Source organism: Salmo salar, chromosome ssa05 (assembly GCF_905237065.1).
Source record: "Salmo salar chromosome ssa05, Ssal_v3.1, whole genome shotgun sequence".
Classification (NCBI taxonomy): Eukaryota; Metazoa; Chordata; class Actinopteri; order Salmoniformes; family Salmonidae; genus Salmo; species Salmo salar.
In genome coordinates, this window is record NC_059446.1 from 9,391,504 (window position 1) to 9,412,060 (window position 20,557).

The 20,557-nt window shown below is 43.7% G+C and overlaps 1 protein-coding gene across 1 annotated transcript; it reads left to right on the forward strand.

Annotated features, from left to right (window-relative positions):
- Positions 1-1,670: 1,670 nt before the first annotated feature.
- sap3 (Ganglioside GM2 activator) lies at positions 1,671-7,499 on the forward strand. The gene is given in 4 exon segments (NM_001140356.1): positions 1,671-1,899; positions 2,006-2,158; positions 4,793-4,975; positions 6,223-7,499. Coding segments are annotated over 4 exon segments (594 nt in total). The 5' UTR covers positions 1,671-1,800; the 3' UTR covers positions 6,382-7,499.
- The last annotated feature ends 13,058 nt before the right edge of the window (positions 7,500-20,557 follow it).

Sequence of the window (20,557 nt, forward strand, 5' to 3'; positions counted from 1 at the left end):
TGTCTACACAGGGAGGTGAGGCCATGCCGTGGTGTTCACAGAGAGGTGAGGCCATGCCGTGGTGTTCACAGAGAGGTGAGGCTATGCCGTGGTGTTCACAGAGAGGTGAGGCCATGCCGTGGTGTTCACAGAGAGGTGAGGCCATGCCGTGGTGTTCACAGAGAGGTGAGGCCATGCCATGGTGTTCACAGGGAGGTGAGGCCATGCCGTGGTGTTCACAGAGAGGTGAGGCTATGCCGTGGTGTTCACAGAGAGGTGAGGCCATGCCATGGTGTTCACAGAGAGGTGAGGCCATGCCGTGGTGTTCACAGAGAGGTGAGGCTATGCCGTGGTGTTCACAGAGAGGTGAGGCGATGCCATGGTGTTCACAGAGGTGAGGCCATGCCGTGGTGTTCACAGAGAGGTGAGGCCATGCCGTGGTGTTCACAGGGAGGTGAGGCCATGCCGTGGTGTTCACAGAGAGGTGAGGCCATGCCGTGGTGTTCACAGAGAGGTGAGGCTATGCCGTGGTGTTCACAGGGAGGTGAGGCCATGCCGTGGTGTTCACAGGGAGGTGAGGCCATGCCATGGTGTTCACAGAGAGGTGAGGCCATGCCGTGGTGTTCACAGAGAGGTGAGGCTATGCCGTGGTGTTCACAGAGAGGTGAGGCCATGCCGTGGTGTTCACAGGGAGGTGAGGCCATGCCGTGGTGTTCACAGAGAGGTGAGGCCATGCCGTGGTGTTCACAGAGAGGTGAGGCCATGCCGTGGTGTTCACAGAGAGGTGAGGCCATGCCGTGGTGTTCACAGAGAGGTGAGGCCATGCCGTGGTGTTCACAGAGAGGTGAGGCCATGCCGTGGTGTTCACAGAGGTGAGGCCATGCCGTGGTGTTCACAGGGAGGTGAGGAAATAAAGACAACATCTCCATCTTGTGGAGAGAAGCAGATCAACAGTACTGTAGAATAAGCTGGCCCACAGGCAAGTCCACTACTATAGGCTAGAAAGCCAGTGTAGGCATTCAGTGTTGTCTTCAAAATACAGTGCCTCAGGCTAGCAACAAATTAAGCCTATCCCATGGGTTTAGCTGCAATGCTAAATGCTTGTTTTGGAACTTGGATGGCATACTAGTGGATGGCAGTTTTTGCTGATATGTGTGTCTACTTGCTGAAGGTATCACAAAATCTGGCAACCACTGCATTTTCTCTATATTGGGGACAGGCTATGGACTAGATTTGTTCACAAAAGCCTGTATCACAATTTGTTAATCTAAAAATTAAAGACCAATTTCCTGATTGTAGGTATCAAGTGAGTGATTAAATTGATTACCAAAACTAATACATCAGGTAAGTATGCTTCTGACTGTGGGAAGATCTCACTTGCATACTCCTCGCATACTCCTCGCGTCCTCTTTTCTCTCTCCTCGCTTCCTTCTCAAACTCCATTGGATGAGAGAGCCAGAGGTTCCGCCCAATTTGACCTTCTCCTCCAATGGGGTTTGAGAAGGAGGAGATAGATATTGAGATTTTATCATTTGCATTTGAGCCTCCTTTATTTCTATAGGAAATTGGTCTTTAATCTCCTTTATTTCTATAAAGGAGGCGCAAACACAAATAGGAAAATCTCAATATCTGCTCCTCGCGAAGTCTGTCACGAGCCTCGGGAGTGATTTGATAAACACGGAAGTGAGGCTATTTACCGCTCGGTAACGCAGTCATTCTCGATTCGTTTTAGCTGTGCACGGTGTTACTTTATGCGCTTTCTGTTGTTATCTTGAATTAACCGTAATTACTTCTAGTTCAGTTGTAGATTAGTTGAGCACAATGAAAAATTGTATTGTTAATGTGATAATGCTATGCATTGTAATACAGGTGAATTGCGCTTTGGCTTTCGAGAAAACGCGCACAGCATATTCTGCGAAGGTGAGTGAAGTATCTTTACTTTTATTCAAATGTTGTTCATTAACCTACTCTTATCAATTCATTATGTTTAGTACAGTAACATAGACTATTCAATATTCTTGCACAGATCTTTGGGTTCTCATGGGAGAACTGTGGTAAGCCAGACGACCCAGCGGTTCTGAAGACCCTAACCGTGTCCCCGGACCCCATCACAGTTCCAGGGGACCTAAAGGCCAGTGCGTCCGGGAAAACGACGGTCGAGCTGGCCGCTCCCCTCGCTGTGAGTACTAAGCATGCACCAAGAGTCTCCTCCTCAAATGCTAAAATGAGATATTGAATTGCTATTTGATTACTTATAAAGTATACTTATTTGTTAAGGTTTGTTAAAGTTTTTGTAATTAACCAACCATTAGTTTTCTAGCTAGGCATAAGGTATTGGCTGTCTTTAATATGTATATACATATCCACAGGAAGTGAGTGTGCTGCAGAACCCCCTGAAAAATCAGAATAATAACCAAAAAATATTTGAACAAATATATCAATGTTTTTCGAATTTTTATTTTATCTTTTCTTTTTTTTTTTTACAAGTGCAGTGCACTGGGCCTTTACTAGTCCTGTATAAGCTGACATATAGACATCTGTAGTGCTGGACAAAAAAGATAGTTATATAATTAAGAACACCCCACCCCCAAACTACTTCCTGCGGCTATACAGTACATATTTATAAAAATAAAAGTCATTTAGCAGACTAGGCTATAGTTCACAAGAGAAGGGATGGCATTGGCAGTGGTGATGGTAATGTTCTGATCAAGAATGCACTAATGTAATATTGTTGCGTTTCGAAAGTTTTTGCAGATTTCACGTACTGGACATTCTGTTGTTCCCGACTTGTATTGGTTTAGTTGATGCAATGCAGAGAAGACTGACTGACTTGACTGTTCTTCCTGGAAATCAATCACGTAGATCAGTGTCAGATTCTTCCTATCTTTCCTACCCATATTTCTCTCTAACATCGGTGACATCATTGCAAGGGAGGAATAGAACAGTTTCTGCTTTGCTGTAAACAACTTGGGTGCAATGTCCAAGTCAAGAATTGCCTGACATTCGTGTTTTAAAACACCCCGTACTGATCCTATTTTCTCCTCTTAGGTAACTTGACCAAGCCTGGCGGTACGTCTGTAAAATAGTTTTATTGACATATACTTCGTTTTTCATAACATCCCAGTTAACGTGGTATATGGTCTGATATACCACGGCTGTCAGCCAATCAGCATTTAGGGCTCGAACCAACCAGGTTATAACAGCATTTTTGTCCATAGGTAAACGTAACATTGTGATGGTCTACCTTGTGGATAGGCGTACTGTTACTGTAGCCTACTGTGTTGATCCAGACATCCCAGTTAACTGGTCCTGCTAACAGTCAAAATTTTGGACACGCTGACTCATTCAAGGGTTTTTCTTTATTTTTTACTATTTCTACATTGTAGAATAATAGTGAAGACATCAAAACTATGAAATAACACATGGAATCATTTAGTAACCAAAAAAAGTGTTAAACAAATCAAAATATATTTGAGATTCTTCAAAGTAGCCACCCTTTGCGTGGATGAGAGCTTTGCACACTCTTGGAATTCTCTCAACCAGCTTCATGTGGTAGTCACCTGGAAAGCTTTTCCAACAGTCTTGGAGTTCCCACATATGCTGAGTACTTGTTAGCTGCTTTTCCTTCATCCTAAGGTCTAGCTCATCCCAAACCACCTGAATTGGGTTGAGGTCAGGTGATTGTGGAGGCCAAGTCATCTGATGCAGTACTCCATCACTCTCCTTCTTGATCAAATAGCCCTTACACAGCCTGGAAGTGTGTTTTGGGTCATTGCCCTGTTGAAAAACAAATTATAGTCCCACTAAGCACAAACCAGATGGGATGGCGTATCGCTGCAGAATGCTGGTTAAGTGTGCCTTGAATTCTAAATAAATCACTGACCGTGTCACCAGCAAAGCACCCCCACACCATCACACCTCCATGCTTCACAGTGGGAACCACACACCTACTCTGCGTCTCACAAAGCCACGGCGGTTGGAGCCAAAAAATTCACATTTGGACTCATCAGACGAAAGGACAGATTTCCACTGGTCTAATGTCGATTGCTCGTGTTTCTTGACCCATCAAGTCTCTTCTTATTGGTGTCCTTTAGTAGTAGTTTCTTTGCAGCAATTCAACCATGAAGGCCTGATTCACGCCATCTCCTCTGGCTGCAATCTGAGGTGCAGTTAATTGCTGATTTCTGAGGCTGGTAACTAATGAGCTTATCCTCTGCAGCAGAGGTAACTCTGGGTCTTCCTTTCCTGTGGCGATCCTCATGAGAGCCAGTTTCATCATAGCGCTTGATGGTTTTTGCGACTGCACTTGATGAAGCATTCAAAGTTCTTGAGATGTTCCATATTGACTGATCTTCATGTCTTAAGTAATGATGGACTGTCATTTCTCTTTGCTTATTTGAGCTGTTCTTGACATAATATGGACTTGGTCTTTTACCAAATAGGCCTATCTTCTGTATACCACCCCAACCTTGTCACAACACAACTGATTGGCTCAAATGCATTAAGATGGAAAGACATTCCACAAATTAACTTTTAACAAGGCACACCTGTTAATTGAAATGCATTCCAGGTGACTACCTCATGAAGCTGGTTGAGAGAATGCCAAAAGTATGCAAAGCTGTCATCAAGGCAAAGGGAGGCTACTTGGAAGAATCTCAAATATAAAATATATTTTGATTTGTTTAACACTTTTTTGGTTACTCGATGACTCCATATGTTTTATTTCATAGTTGTGATGTCTTCACTATTATTCTATTCCCTTGAATGAGTAGGTGTGTCTAAACTTTTGACTGGTACTGTATTTCTCTCTTAGGTGAACGTGACACTGGAGAAGGAGGTGGCAGGGTTCTGGGTCAAGGTGCCGTGTGTGGAAGAGATCGGGAGCTGCCACTATGCAGACGGCTGTGACCTGCTCAACCAGCTGATACCGCCAGGACAGGACTGTCCTGAACCTCTACACACCTACGGCATCCCCTGCCACTGTCCCTTTAAAGCTGTGAGTCTATACTGTAGTTCATCCCCTGCCACTGTCCCTTTAAAGCTGTGAGTCTATACTGTAGTTCATCCCCTGCCACTGTCCCTTTAAAGCTGTGAGTCTATACTGTAGTTCATCCCCTGCCACTGTCCCTTTAAAGCTGTGAGTCTATACTGTAGTTCATCCCCTGCCACTGTCCCTTTAAAGCTGTGAGTCTATACTGTAGTTCATCCCCTGCCACTGTCCCTTTAAAGCTGTGAGTCTATACTGTAGTTCATCCCCTGCCACTGACCCTTTAAAGCTGTGAGTCTATACTGTAGTTCATCCCCTGCCACTGTCCCTTTAAAGCTGTGAGTCTATACTGTAGTTCATCCCCTGCCACTGTCCCTTTAAAGCTGTGAGTCTATACTGTAGTTCATCCCCTGCCACTGTCCCTTTAAAGCTGTGAGACTATACTGTAGTTCATCCCCTGCCACTGTCCCTTTAAAGCTGTGAGTCTATACTGTAGTTCATCCCCTGCCACTGACCCTTTAAAGCTGTGAGTCTATACTGTAGTTCATCCCCTGCCACTGACCCTTTAAAGCTGTGAGACTATAGTTTATGGTCGTGTTCATTAGGGCACAATCATTTGAAACTGTTTTGCAATGACAAATGATCATGGCCGTTTCTTATTGGACAAGTCCTGTTAGTCCCTCTATTAGCCTGTCTGTCCATTTTCTTCCGTTTGTTGCCTTTTGAACCCACCCCCTAGAAAGAACCTGTTCCTCCAGTGGTTAATGGCTACTTCCCTCTTTCATATTCTGTTCAGTGCAATGTAGTGAATGTCCGTTGATAGCACTGAATGATTGGTAACAGAGTGATGTTTGTTGAACAGCAGCTAGCCAAACAACAAAGTGTAAAAAATAAAAACGTTCTCTGAATGTTTTGAACATGTGCACTTAACATTCTGTTGCTCAGTACTCGTTCTGTTTTTCTCAAAGATAATTTTTTCTGTTTACTCAATTCATGTCTATTGGGCTCAAATGACCTATTTTCTGTCTCCTAAGGGTGCATACCTTTTCTATACAGTAAAACATGCTTCACTCAAAGGCTGTGTCCCAAATAACACCCTATCCCTAAATATACAGTACTTTGACCAAGGTGCACTACCCTTGAAAAGAGCCCTATGGGCCTTGGTCATAAGTAGTGCACTATCTAGGGAATAGGATGCCATTCGGGACATAGTGAAAGTGTATTGGTTAAAACCTCTATTTCCTGTCTGTTCTAAGGGGATGTACACGCTACCAGAGTCAGACTTCTACCTCCCTGACATTGAGCTGCCCTATTGGCTGACCAACGGACACTACAGAGTACAGGGAGAGCTGGGAGCTATGGGAAAAGAACTGGGCTGCCTCAAAATCACCTTTGCTGTCCACTCTAATAACTAAACAAAGGATAAAACACCTTCTCTTTCCACTCTAATAACTAAACAATGAATAAATCACCTTCTCTTTCCACTCTAATTAAATGGTGGATACAGGGAACATAATGTGCCATTCAGTGAGCTGCAGTACTGAACCTTTTGCCTTCTTTATTCTGAAGGGAACTTCTGCTCTTATCTCTTCTCATCTCATCAAACTGCCAAATGAGAACGGGGCCTGTATAGACAAAGTCTCTCGGAGTAGGAGTACTGATCAGTTTTACCTTTACAATCGTAATGAATAGGAGGGTGGACCTGATCCTAGATCAGCACTCTGAGATACTTTGCGGATACTGGCCCTGTACCAAACAAGCAGTAACTGAGCTGCTACTGTAGTTTAGGACACGATTCAGTCGAATTTTCAGGTCAAACAGTGATTTGCATGGCTACGTACTGGCTTCCTACTGTACTGCTATGAACCTGTTTTGATTCTTTTTCAGAATGTTTTACACTGTCTTTTTTTATACAGAATGAATTTTAGTAGATTCCTTGTCAAGGGTGAATGGCCGTGGGTAGGCTTCTATTGCTCATTGGCTTCTACCCTAGGTAAGGTGCTGGTCACATGACTAGGAGTTTTTATTGTGCCATAGTCATTTCTGGCTGACTCTTACTGTGTCATTCGTTTTTGGTTCTATGGATCGTAATGCTACTTCCTGTTGCTAGTGGTGACTTGTGATTTTTAGAACCCCAGGGAATATGTTGTTCTTCCTGTTGATTTGTGTATTGATCAGTTTTTTTCTGAAGGTGTTTTATTGTTGACATATTCAAAGTGCCTAAGTAGACCTGCTGGAATTGAGGTCTACGAATCAAGTGCGACTGTGTGATGTTTGAAAGGGAAATGGGATTAATACAGGCAATCAATCAACCTCCTTATAATACCAATAGCCTAATCCTATTCTATAACCAGTTAAAGTGTTTTTAAATCAAAATTCAAATGAAATGGTAATCAAGTATCAAAGTTTTTAGGAATCAACATGAAAAATTGTACCTTGATTATTTCGAAATAACATGCTTACTATAACAAATCAGCATTGCTGGCCAATATTTCACTGTAAAACCCTTTTTAAAATAAAAGAATATCCCATGTGTTGGTAAGTCGTTGTTTTCTGAAATGCATGACTGTATTGTGATTGAACTTCTGCAGTTGCACAGGATGGACACAGGATGGAACTAGTGGTTAAATGTTGATAACATCACATTGAGACTTATTCCTGGCTTCAGTCTACCAACTTCTTTGGTAGTTTCTTGAAAAGATGCCATGCAAATGATGTGAAGTACTGTAATTTGATTACTTACTTTAACATTGTGGTGCAAGTTTGGGCTCCCGAGTGGCACAGCGGTCTAAGGCACTGCATCTCCGTGCTAGAGGCGTCACTACAGACCCTGGTTCGATTCCAGGCTGTATCACAACCGGACGTGATTGGGAGTCCCATAGGGCGACGCACAACTGGCCCAGCGTTGTTAGGGTTTGGCCGGGGTAGGCTGTCATTGTAAATAAGAATTTGTTCTTAACTGACTTGCCTAGTTAAATAAAGGTTCAATTAAAATGAATGGAGGGGGGATGTTATGGATATCTTAGTACTAATCTGTCTGATGTGTCGACGAGCTGGTCTGCAGATGGATACACTGTCCTCCTAGTACAATGCTGCTCGTCCAGAGTCCAGATTACTCTTCTTCTCAAATTGACAACATTCTCCTCATTCCTGATTGTCCAAGGTGTACTTCAATTCACTTTACACTAACAGATGTCCAGGTGCTCTGTAGTGTCCTTCTCTCAGCCCGGCTAATCTCAGTAGGGCTTGTTATATCCACTAGGCCTCAGCCCGGCTAATCTCAGTAGGGCTTGTTATATCCACTCACTCCTTTAGGCCTCAGCCAGGCTATTCAACAGGGCTTGTTATATCCACTCACTCCTTTAGGCCTCAGCCAGGCTATATCAACAGGGCTTGTTATATCCACTCACTCCTTTAGGCCTCAGCCAGGCTATCTCAACAGGGCTTGTTATATCCACTCACTCCTTTAGGCCTCAGCCAGGCTATATCAACAGGGCTTGTTATATCCACTCACTCCTTTAGGCCTCAGCCAGGCTATCTCAACAGGGCTTGCTGTAGCTCTAAGTGGTCCTGGAGAGATACTGGCTGTGTAGGCTTTGGTTACAGCGCCGAAATCACACATCTGATTCAACTAAAGATCTAGACTGAAGATCATGATCAGTTGATTATGTGATAGCTGTGTTAGTGATGGGCAGGAACAAACGCCTGCACACCCCAGTAACTCTCCTCCAGGACTGGAGCTAGCTGGGGAACCCTGGAACACCCTGTCATATAGCCTGAAAGTGTGTTCTCTACTCTCTCTGCTCTCAACCCTCCTGCTGCAGATTGATCCAGGGCCAAGATACAGTAGAGTACAATCATTTACCCCCCTAGCTAACAATCAGATTTTACAGGCCTGTTATTGAACTGTAAAACAGTGTGTCTCTCAATCACCTCTACCTGGTGCTGGAAGATAAAGGTTGTTATGTAAATGCAGCGGTGGATAGATTGCTGGTGTTGGTGTTACATTTCTGAGGTGGGACATGGCAAGTGGAGGTGATGTATTGTGTCTGATGTTGAGGGAGACAGACTGAGTCTCTCTCTCTCTGCATCCCTCTTTCTCTCTCCCTTTCTCCACCCCACCCCACACTCTATCTCGCTATCTCTGTACTTCTCTCACTCTCTCTGTTCCTCTCTTTCTCAAAACATGTCTCAGAGTAGATGTCTCAGTTAAGAAGCCCAGTCTGTCTTGTATAGCTAGCAACTGATGACAGTAATAATACTAATGATTCCTGTTTGGACTGAAGTAGTGTTTCACCTTATAACTCAGATAGGAAATAGAAAGCAAGATTTGACACCTTCTGTTTGCTTCTGCAAACTGTTTGTTAGTGTTGTGTATTCTTAGACATTTAACAGGTTTATGATTTCCTGTCAGCCCTGCATGTATATTCTCTTTACTGTATGTACCCTCCCCTCATGTCTATAAACTTCCTGTATGTACCGGAGATATAAGGCACTGTGTACAGTATGTTACTATCCTCTGTTGTGGCTACAGGAAATATAAAGCACTGTGTACAGTATCCTACTGTCCTCTGTTGTGGCTACAGGGAAATATAAAGCACTGTGTACAGTATGTTACTGTCCTCTGTTGTGGCTACAGGGAGATACAAAGCACTGTGTACAGTATGTTACTGTCCTCTGTTGTGGCTACAGGGAAATATAAAGCACTGTGTACAGTATCCTACTGTCCTCTGTTGTGGCTACAGGGAAATATAAAGCACTGTGTACAGTATGCTACTGTCCTCTGTTGTGGCTACAGGGAAATATAAAGCACTGTGTACAGTATGTTAATGTCCTCTGTTGTGGCTACAGGGAAATATAAAGCACTGTGTACAGTATGTTACTGTCCTCTGTTGTGGCTACAGGGAAATATAAAGCACTGTGTACAGTATGTTACTGTCCTCTGTTGTGGCTACAGGGAAATATAAAGCACTGTGTTACCCTTCCAGAGAGTTCTCACTCAGTCTCAGAGGACAATGGGTGCGTCCCAAATGGCACCCTATTCCCCAATAGCCCCTGGTCAAAAGTAGTGCACTATTTAGGGAATAGGGTGCCATTTGGGACGCAATGTTGTTGAGAATGTTATCTGTTGGCCAGCAGGGTGGACAGCTACCCTCCTGATGTATGGTCCTCTTACCCTGCTGATGTATGGTCCTCCTACCCTGCTGATATCTGGTCCTCCTACCCTGCTGATGTCTGGTCCTCCTACCCTCCTGATGTCTGGTCCTCCTACCCTGCTGATGTCTGGTCCTCCTACACTGCTGATGTCTGTTCTACCTACCCCGCTAATGTCTGGTCTTCCTGATGTCTGGTCCTCCTACCCTCCTGATGTCTGGTCCTCCTACCCTCCTGATGTCTGGTCTACCTACCCTGTTGCCCTGCGTCCCGTGCCTCAGCTTTATGAGGGTTTATTATATCCAAGACCTTAATGCCTTGACAATCACACTCTGTTTATTCTAGGGCTGGGGCATGCTTTTCCCTTTATGTCCCGACAATCACACTCTGTTTATTCTAGGGCTGGGGCATGCTTTTCCCTTTATGTCCCGACAATCACACTCTGTTTATTCTAGGGATGGGGCATGCTTTTCCCTTTATGTCCCGACAATCACACTCTGTTTATTCTAGGGCTGGGGCATGCTTTTCCCTTTATGTCCTGACAATCACACTCTGTTTATTCTAGGGCTGGGGCATGCTTTTCCCTTTATGTCCTGACAATCACACTCTGTTTATTCCAGGGCTGGGGCATGCTTTTCCCTTTATGTCCCGACAATCACACTGTTTATTCCAGGGCTGGGGCATGCTTTTCCCTTTATGTCCCGACAATCACACTCTGTTTATTCTAGGGCTGGGGCATGCTTTTCCCTTTATGTCCTGACAATCACACTCTGTTTATTCTAGGGCTGGGGCATGCTTTTCCCTTTATGTCCCGACAATCACACTCTGTTTACTCCTGGGCTGGGGCATGCTTTTCCCTTTATGTCCCGACAATCACACTCTGTTTATTCTAGGGCTGGGGCATGCTTTTCCCTTTAAGTCCCGACAATCACACTCTGTTTATTCTAGGGCTGGGGCATGCTTTTCCCTTTATGTCCCGACAATCACACTGTTTATTCCAGGGCTGGGGCATGCTTTTCCCTTTATGTCCCGACAATCACACTCTGTTTATTCTAGGGCTGGGGCATGCTTTTCCCTTTATGTCCCGACAATCACACTGTTTATTCCAGGGCTGGGGCATGCTTTTCCCTTTATGTCCCGACAATCACACTCTGTTTATTCTAGGGCTGGGGCATGCTTTTCCCTTTATGTCCCGACAATCACACTCTGTTTATTCTAGGGCTGGGGCATGCTTTTCCCTTTATGTCCCGACAATCACACTCTGTTTATTCTAGGGCTGGGGCATGCTTTTCCAAATACCAAGTCCTATAATCATACTCTATACTGCTGATCACTTTGAAGAGAATGTCTATTAGTCTACAGTAGACTACTTCAAAAAGACTACTTCAAAAATCAAAATATTAGAATTTTAAACCCTAATAACTGTTCATACATGGTGGATAATGGAGTTTCACATATCAAATCAAACTTTATTAGTCACATGCGCTGAATACAACAAGTGTAGACGTTACCGTGAAATGCTTACTTATAAGCCCTTAACCAACAGTGCAGTTCAAGTGTATCATATAAACTCTTACACAAAGGAGAAAATGTATTTTGTGAGTCGGTGTGAAACTTAAGTATACAGCATGCATAAACCGTTATTGGCTCTTCCGTTCAAAACCCTGTTCACACATACTATGGACTAGATCGTCTTAGTCTACTGTTCATTCGATAATTGGTAGTCTAGCCCATAATACACATCGTCTTCAAAGTGATCAGCACTGTAGCATAGGATTATAGGATTGCTTTTAAAAATTGCATGACCCTATAATCTTATCTTTCCTTTCCACCATCACTTTGAGAGAGTCAAAATGTCCTATCCTAGTGACTAGTAACGAAAAGGAAGGATGTGGTCTCCCTCTTTCCAGTGTTCCAGTGTACATCGAGGCCCTCTTTCTCAGATGAATAATTAGGCCTACCAACGACAATGACCCTTCCAGATTATCCCTGTGTTTAGTCAGATTGTGTTGAATAAATGTTAGAATGACAATGACATATTGTTTATCCTGTAGAAAGCATTGCAAACTGGACATTGCATCCGACAGCTTGTCACTCTGATTACAACCAACTGAATTACATGGCCCTGTACACACTTACGTTGTGCAACTGATCTGCAACACATTTGGCACAATGGTTGTGATAAAACAGAGTTTTTTTTCTGCACTAAAATAATCACACAAGCACTGTGGAGACACCACACAATGGTTGTGTAAACGTTTTTAGGTAGACAAACTCTCTGTTGTATCACAAAAAATATCAGCTGTGTCACAACCATTGTTACAAATGTGTTGCAGATCAGTTGTATAACCGGAGTGTGCACTGGGCCTATAGGTCCAGTGGTAACTGAGACACTGCAGCTGCTACTGCTATGGAAAGTTTCACTGTTCACACACAGTTCTCAATGAACAACTACTCGATATTTTCATGTGGGATTAGAGCTCACTAACCTATATATAAATAGACAGGGTTTTGACCCCCAAAAAATGAAAGTGTTTGGGATTCCACGGATGATCTGACCTTTAGTACTGTAGAGGTACCACATCTATGGTCTGGCCTTTAGTACTGTAGAGGTACCACATCTATGGTCTGGTCTTTAGTACTGTAGAGGTACCACATCTATGGTCTTTAGTACTGTAGAGGTACCACATCTATGGTCTGGACTTTAGTACTGTAGAGGTGACACATCTATGGCCTTTAGTACTGTAGAGGTACCACATCTATGGTCTGGTCTTTAGTACTGTAGAGGTACCACATCTATGGTCTGGCCTTTAGTACTGTAGAGGTACCACATCTATGGCCTTTAGTACTGTAGAGGAACCACATCTATGGCCTTTAGTACTGTAGAGGTGACACATCTATGGCCTTTAGTACTGTAGAGGTACCACATCTATGGCCTTTAGTACTGTAGAGGTACCACATCTATGGTCTGGTCTTTAGTACTGTAGAGGTACCACATCTATGGCCTTTAGTACTGTAGAGGTACCACATCTATGGTCTGGTCTTTAGTACTGTAGAGGTACCACATCTATGGCCTTTAGTACTGTAGAGGTACCACATCTATGGCCTTTAGTACTGTAGAGGTACCACATCTATGATCTGGCCTTTAGTACTGTAGAGGTACCACATCTATGGTCTGGCCTTTAGTACTGTAGAGGTACCACATCTATGGCCTTTAGTACTGTAGAGGTACCACATCTATGGCCTTTAGTACTGTAGAGGTACCACATCTATGGCCTTTAGTACTGTAGAGGTACCACATCTATGGTCTGGCCTTTAGTACTGTAGAGGTACCACATCTATGGCCTTTAGTACTGTAGAGGTGACACATCTATGGTCTGGCCTTTAGTACTGTAGAGGTGACACATCTATGGCCTTTAGTACTGTAGAGGTACCACATCTATGGCCTTTAGTATTGTAGAGGTGACACATCTATGGTCTGGCCTTTAGTACTGTAGAGGTGACACATCTATGGCCTTTAGTACTGTAGAGGTGACACATCTATGGTCTTTAGTACTGTAGAGGTGACACATCTATGGCCTTTAGTACTGTAGAGGTGACACATCTATGGCCTTTAGTACTGTAGAGGTGACACATCTATGGCCTTTAGTACTGTAGAGGTACCACATCTATGGTCTTTAGTACTGTAGAGGTACCACATCTATGGTCTGGCCTTTAGTACTGTAGAGGTACCACATCTATGGCCTTTAGTACTGTAGAGGTACCACATCTATGGCCTTTAGTACTGTAGAGGTACCACATCTATGGCCTTTAGTACTGTAGAGGTGACACATCTATGGTCTGGCCTTTAGTACTGTAGAGGTACCACATCTATGGCCTTTAGTACTGTAGAGGTACCACATCTATGGCCTTTAGTACTGTAGAGGTACCACATCTATGGCCTTTAGTACTGTAGAGGTGACACATCTATGGTCTGGCCTTTAGTACTGTAGAGGTACCACATCTATGGCCTTTAGTACTGTAGAGGTACCACATCTATGGTCTTTAGTACTGTAGAGGTACCACATCTATGGCCTTTAGTACTGTAGAGGTACCACATCTATGGCCTTTAGTACTGTAGAGGTACCACATCTATGGCCTTTAGTACTGTAGAGGTACCACATCTATGGCCTTTAGTACTGTAGAGGTACCACATCTATGGTCTGGCCTTTAGTACTGTAGAGGTACACACTATGGCCTTTAGTACTGTAGAGGTGACACATCTATGGTCTGGCCTTTAGTACTGTAGAGGTACCACATCTATGGCCTTTAGTACTGTAGAGGTACCACATCTATGATCTGGCCTTTAGTACTGTAGAGGTACCACATCTATGGCCTTTAGTACTGTAGAGGTACCACATCTATGGCCTTTAGTACTGTAGAGGTACCACATCTATGGTCTTAGTAAGGCACATCTATGGCCTTTAGTACTGTAGAGGTACCACATCTATGGTCTGGCCTTTAGTACTGTAGAGGTACCACATCTATGGTCTTTAGTACTGTAGAGGTACCACATCTATGGTCTTTAGTACTGTAGAGGTGACACATCTATGGCCTTTAGTACTGTAGAGGTACCACATCTATGATCTGGCCTTTAGTACTGTAGAGGTACCACATCTATGGCCTTTAGTACTGTAGAGGTACCACATCTATGGCCTTTAGTACTGTAGAGGTACCACATCTATGGCCTTTAGTACTGTAGAGGTACCACATCTATGGCCTTTAGTACTGTAGAGGTTACACATCTATGGCCTTTAGTACTGTAGAGGTGACACATCTATGGGCTTTAGTACTGTAGAGGTACCACATCTATGGTCTGGTCTTTAGTACTGTAGAGGTTACACATCTATGGCCTTTAGTACTGTAGAGGTACAACATCTATGGTCTTTAGTACTGTAGAGGTACCACATCTATGGCCTTTAGTACTGTAGAGGTACCACATCTATGGCCTTTAGTACTGTAGAGGTACCACATCTATGGTCTGGCCTTTAGTACTGTAGAGGTACCACATCTATGGCCTTTAGTACTGTAGAGGTGACACATCTATGGTCTGGCCTTTAGTACTGTAGAGGTACCACATCTATGGCCTTTAGTACTGTAGAGGTACCACATCTATGGTCTGGTCTTTAGTACTGTAGAGGTACCACATCTATGGTCTGGCCTTTAGTACTGTAGAGGTACCACATCTATGGCCTTTAGTACTGTAGAGGTACCACATCTATGGCCTTTAGTACTGTAGAGGTACCACATCTATGGCCTTTAGTACTGTAGAGGAACCACATCTATGGCCTTTAGTACTGTAGAGGTGACACATCTATGGCCTTTAGTACTGTAGAGGTACCACATCTATGGCCTTTAGTACTGTAGAGGTACCACATCTATGGTCTGGTCTTTAGTACTGTAGAGGTACCACATCTATGGCCTTTAGTACTGTAGAGGTACCACATCTATGGTCTGGTCTTTAGTACTGTAGAGGTACCACATCTATGGCCTTTAGTACTGTAGAGGTACCACATCTATGGCCTTTAGTACTGTAGAGGTACCACATCTATGGTCTTTAGTACTGTAGAGGTACCACATCTATGGTCTGGCCTTTAGTACTGTAGAGGTACCACATCTATGGCCTTTAGTACTGTAGAGGTGACACATCTATGGTCTGGCCTTTAGTACTGTAGAGGTGACACATCTATGGCCTTTAGTACTGTAGAGGTACCACATCTATGGCCTTTAGTATTGTAGAGGTGACACATCTATGGTCTGGCCTTTAGTACTGTAGAGGTGACACATCTATGGCCTTTAGTACTGTAGAGGTGACACATCTATGGTCTTTAGTACTGTAGAGGTGACACATCTATGGCCTTTAGTACTGTAGAGGTGACACATCTATGGCCTTTAGTACTGTAGAGGTGACACATCTATGGCCTTTAGTACTGTAGAGGTACCACATCTATGGTCTTTAGTACTGTAGAGGTACCACATCTATGGTCTGGCCTTTAGTACTGTAGAGGTACCACATCTATGGCCTTTAGTACTGTAGAGGTACCACATCTATGGCCTTTAGTACTGTAGAGGTACCACATCTATGGCCTTTAGTACTGTAGAGGTGACACATCTATGGTCTGGCCTTTAGTACTGTAGAGGTACCACATCTATGGCCTTTAGTACTGTAGAGGTACCACATCTATGGCCTTTAGTACTGTAGAGGTACCACATCTATGGCCTTTAGTACTGTAGAGGTGACACATCTATGGTCTGGCCTTTAGTACTGTAGAGGTACCACATCTATGGCCTTTAGTACTGTAGAGGTACCACATCTATGGTCTTTAGTACTGTAGAGGTACCACATCTATGGCCTTTAGTACTGTAGAGGTACCACATCTATGGCCTTTAGTACTGTAGAGGTACCACATCTATGGCCTTTAGTACTGTAGAGGTACCACATCTATGGTCTTTAGTACTGTAGAGGTACCACATCTATGGTCTGGCCTTTAGTACTGTAGAGGTACCACATCTATGGCCTTTAGTACTGTAGAGGTGACACATCTATGGTCTGGCCTTTAGTACTGTAGAGGTACCACATCTATGGCCTTTAGTACTGTAGAGGTACCACATCTATGATCTGGCCTTTAGTACTGTAGAGGTACCACATCTATGGCCTTTAGTACTGTAGAGGTACCACATCTATGGCCTTTAGTACTGTAGAGGTACCACATCTATGGTCTTTAGTACTGTAGAGGTGACACATCTATGGCCTTTAGTACTGTAGAGGTGACACATCTATGGTCTGGCCTTTAGTACTGTAGAGGTACCACATCTATGGTCTTTAGTACTGTAGAGGTACCACATCTATGGTCTTTAGTACTGTAGAGGTGACACATCTATGGCCTTTAGTACTGTAGAGGTACCACATCTATGATCTGGCCTTTAGTACTGTAGAGGTACCACATCTATGGCCTTTAGTACTGTAGAGGTACCACATCTATGGCCTTTAGTACTGTAGAGGTACCACATCTATGGCCTTTAGTACTGTAGAGGTACCACATCTATGGCCTTTAGTACTGTAGAGGTTACACATCTATGGCCTTTAGTACTGTAGAGGTGACACATCTATGGGCTTTAGTACTGTAGAGGTACCACATCTATGGTCTGGTCTTTAGTACTGTAGAGGTTACACATCTATGGCCTTTAGTACTGTAGAGGTACCACATCTATGGTCTTTAGTACTGTAGAGGTACCACATCTATGGCCTTTAGTACTGTAGAGGTACCACATCTATGGCCTTTAGTACTGTAGAGGTACCACATCTATGGCCTTTAGTACTGTAGAGGAACCACATCTATGGCCTTTAGTACTGTAGAGGTGACACATCTATGGCCTTTAGTACTGTAGAGGTACCACATCTATGGCCTTTAGTACTGTAGAGGTACCACATCTATGGTCTGGTCTTTAGTACTGTAGAGGTACCACATCTATGGCCTTTAGTACTGTAGAGGTACCACATCTATGGTCTTTAGTACTGTAGAGGTGACACATCTATGGTCTGGCCTTTAGTACTGTAGAGGTGACACATCTATGGTCTGGCCTTTAGTACTGTAGAGGTACCACATCTATGGTCTTTAGTACTGTAGAGGTACCACATCTATGGTCTTTAGTACTGTAGAGGTGACACATCTATGGCCTTTAGTACTGTAGAGGTACCACATCTATGATCTGGCCTTTAGTACTGTAGAGGTACCACATCTATGGCCTTTAGTACTGTAGAGGTACCACATCTATGGCCTTTAGTACTGTAGAGGTACCACATCTATGGCCTTTAGTACTGTAGAGGTACCACATCTATGGCCTTTAGTACTGTAGAGGTTACACATCTATGGCCTTTAGTACTGTAGAGGTGACACATCTATGGGCTTTAGTACTGTAGAGGTACCACATCTATGGTCTGGTCTTTAGTACTGTAGAGGTTACACATCTATGGCCTTTAGTACTGTAGAGGTACCACATCTATGGTCTTTAGTACTGTAGAGGTACCACATCTATGGCCTTTAGTACTGTAGAGGTACCACATCTATGGCCTTTAGTACTGTAGAGGAACCACATCTATGGCCTTTAGTACTGTAGAGGTGACACATCTATGGCCTTTAGTACTGTAGAGGTACCACATCTATGGCCTTTAGTACTGTAGAGGTACCACATCTATGGTCTGGTCTTTAGTACTGTAGAGGTACCACATCTATGGCCTTTAGTACTGTAGAGGTACCACATCTATGGCCTTTAGTACTGTAGAGGTACCACATCTATGGCCTTTAGTACTGTAGAGGTGACACATCTATGGTCTTTAGTACTGTAGAGGTGACACATCTATGGCCTTTAGTACTGTAGAGGTGACACATCTATGGCCTTTAGTACTGTAGAGGTACCACATCTATGGTCTGGCCTTTAGTACTGTAGAGGTGACACATCTATGGCCTTTAGTACTGTAGAGGTACCACATCTATGGCCTTTAGTACTGTAGAGGTGACACATCTATGGTCTGGTCTTTAGTACTGTAGAGGTGACACATCTATGGCCTTTAGTACTGTAGAGGTACCACATCTATGGCCTTTAGTACTGTAGAGGTACCACATCTATGGCCTTTAGTACTGTAGAGGTGACACATCTATGGTCTTTAGTACTGTAGAGGTGACACATCTATGGCCTTTAGTACTGTAGAGGTGACACATCTATGGCCTTTAGTACTGTAGAGGTGACACATCTATGGCCTTTAGTACTGTAGAGGTACCACATCTATGGTCTTTAGTACTGTAGAGGTACCACATCTATGGTCTGGCCTTTAGTACTGTAGAGGTACCACATCTATGGCCTTTAGTACTGTAGAGGTACCACATCTATGGCCTTTAGTACTGTAGAGGTGACACATCTATGGTCTGGCCTTTAGTACTGTAGAGGTACCACATCTATGGCCTTTAGTACTGTAGAGGTACCACATCTATGGCCTTTAGTACTGTAGAGGTGACACATCTATGGTCTGGCCTTTAGTACTGTAGAGGTACCACATCTATGGCCTTTAGTACTGTAGAGGTACCACATCTATGGCCTTTAGTACTGTAGAGGTACCACATCTATGGCCTTTAGTACTGTAGAGGTACCACATCTATGGCCTTTAGTACTGTAGAGGTGACACATCTATGGTCTGGCCTTTAGTACTGTAGAGGTACCACATCTATGGCCTTTAGTACTGTAGAGGTACCACATCTATGGCCTTTAGTACTGTAGAGGTGACACATCTATGGTCTGGCCTTTAGTACTGTAGAGGTACCACATCTATGGCCTTTAGTACTGTAGAGGTACCACATCTATGGTCTTTAGTACTGTAGAGGTACCACATCTATGGCCTTTAGTACTGTAGAGGAACCACATCTATGGCCTTTAGTACTGTAGAGGTACCACATCTATGGCCTTTAGTACTGTAGAGGTACCACATCTATGATCTGGCCTTTAGTACTGTAGAGGTACCACATCTATGGCCTTTAGTACTGTAGAGGTACCACATCTATGGCCTTTAGTACTGTAGAGGTACCACATCTATGGTCTTTAGTACTGTAGAGGTGACACATCTATGGCCTTTAGTACTGTAGAGGTGACACATCTATGGCCTTTAGTACTGTAGAGGTACCACATCTATGGCCTTTAGTACTGTAGAGGTACCACATCTATGGCCTTTAGTACTGTAGAGGTGACACATCTATGGTCTGGCCTTTAGTACTGTAGAGGTGACACATCTATGGCCTTTAGTACTGTAGAGGTACCACATCTATGGCCTTTAGTACTGTAGAGGTGACATATCTATGGCCTTTAGTACTGTAGAGGTACCACATCTATGGTCTGGCCTTTAGTACTGTAGAGGTACCACATCTATGGCCTTTAGTACTGTAGAGGTACCACATCTATGGCCTTTAGTACTGTAGAGGTGACACATCTATGGTCTGGCCTTTAGTACTGTAGAGGTACCACATCTATGGCCTTTAGTACTGTAGAGGTACCACATCTATGGTCTGGCCTTTAGTACTGTAGAGGTACCACATCTATGGCCTTTAGTACTGTAGAGGTACCACATCTATGGCCTTTAGTACTGTAGAGGTGCCACATCTATGGTCTGGCCTTTAGTACTGTAGAGGTACCACATCTATGGTCTTTAGTACTGTAGAGGTACCACATCTATGGCCTTTAGTACTGTAGAGGTACCACATCTATGGCCTTTAGTACTGTAGAGGTGACACATCTATGGTCTGGCCTTTAGTACTGTAGAGGTACCACATCTATGGTCTTTAGTACTGTAGAGGTACCACATCTATGGTCTGGCCTTTAGTACTGTAGAGGTGACACATCTATGCTTAGTAT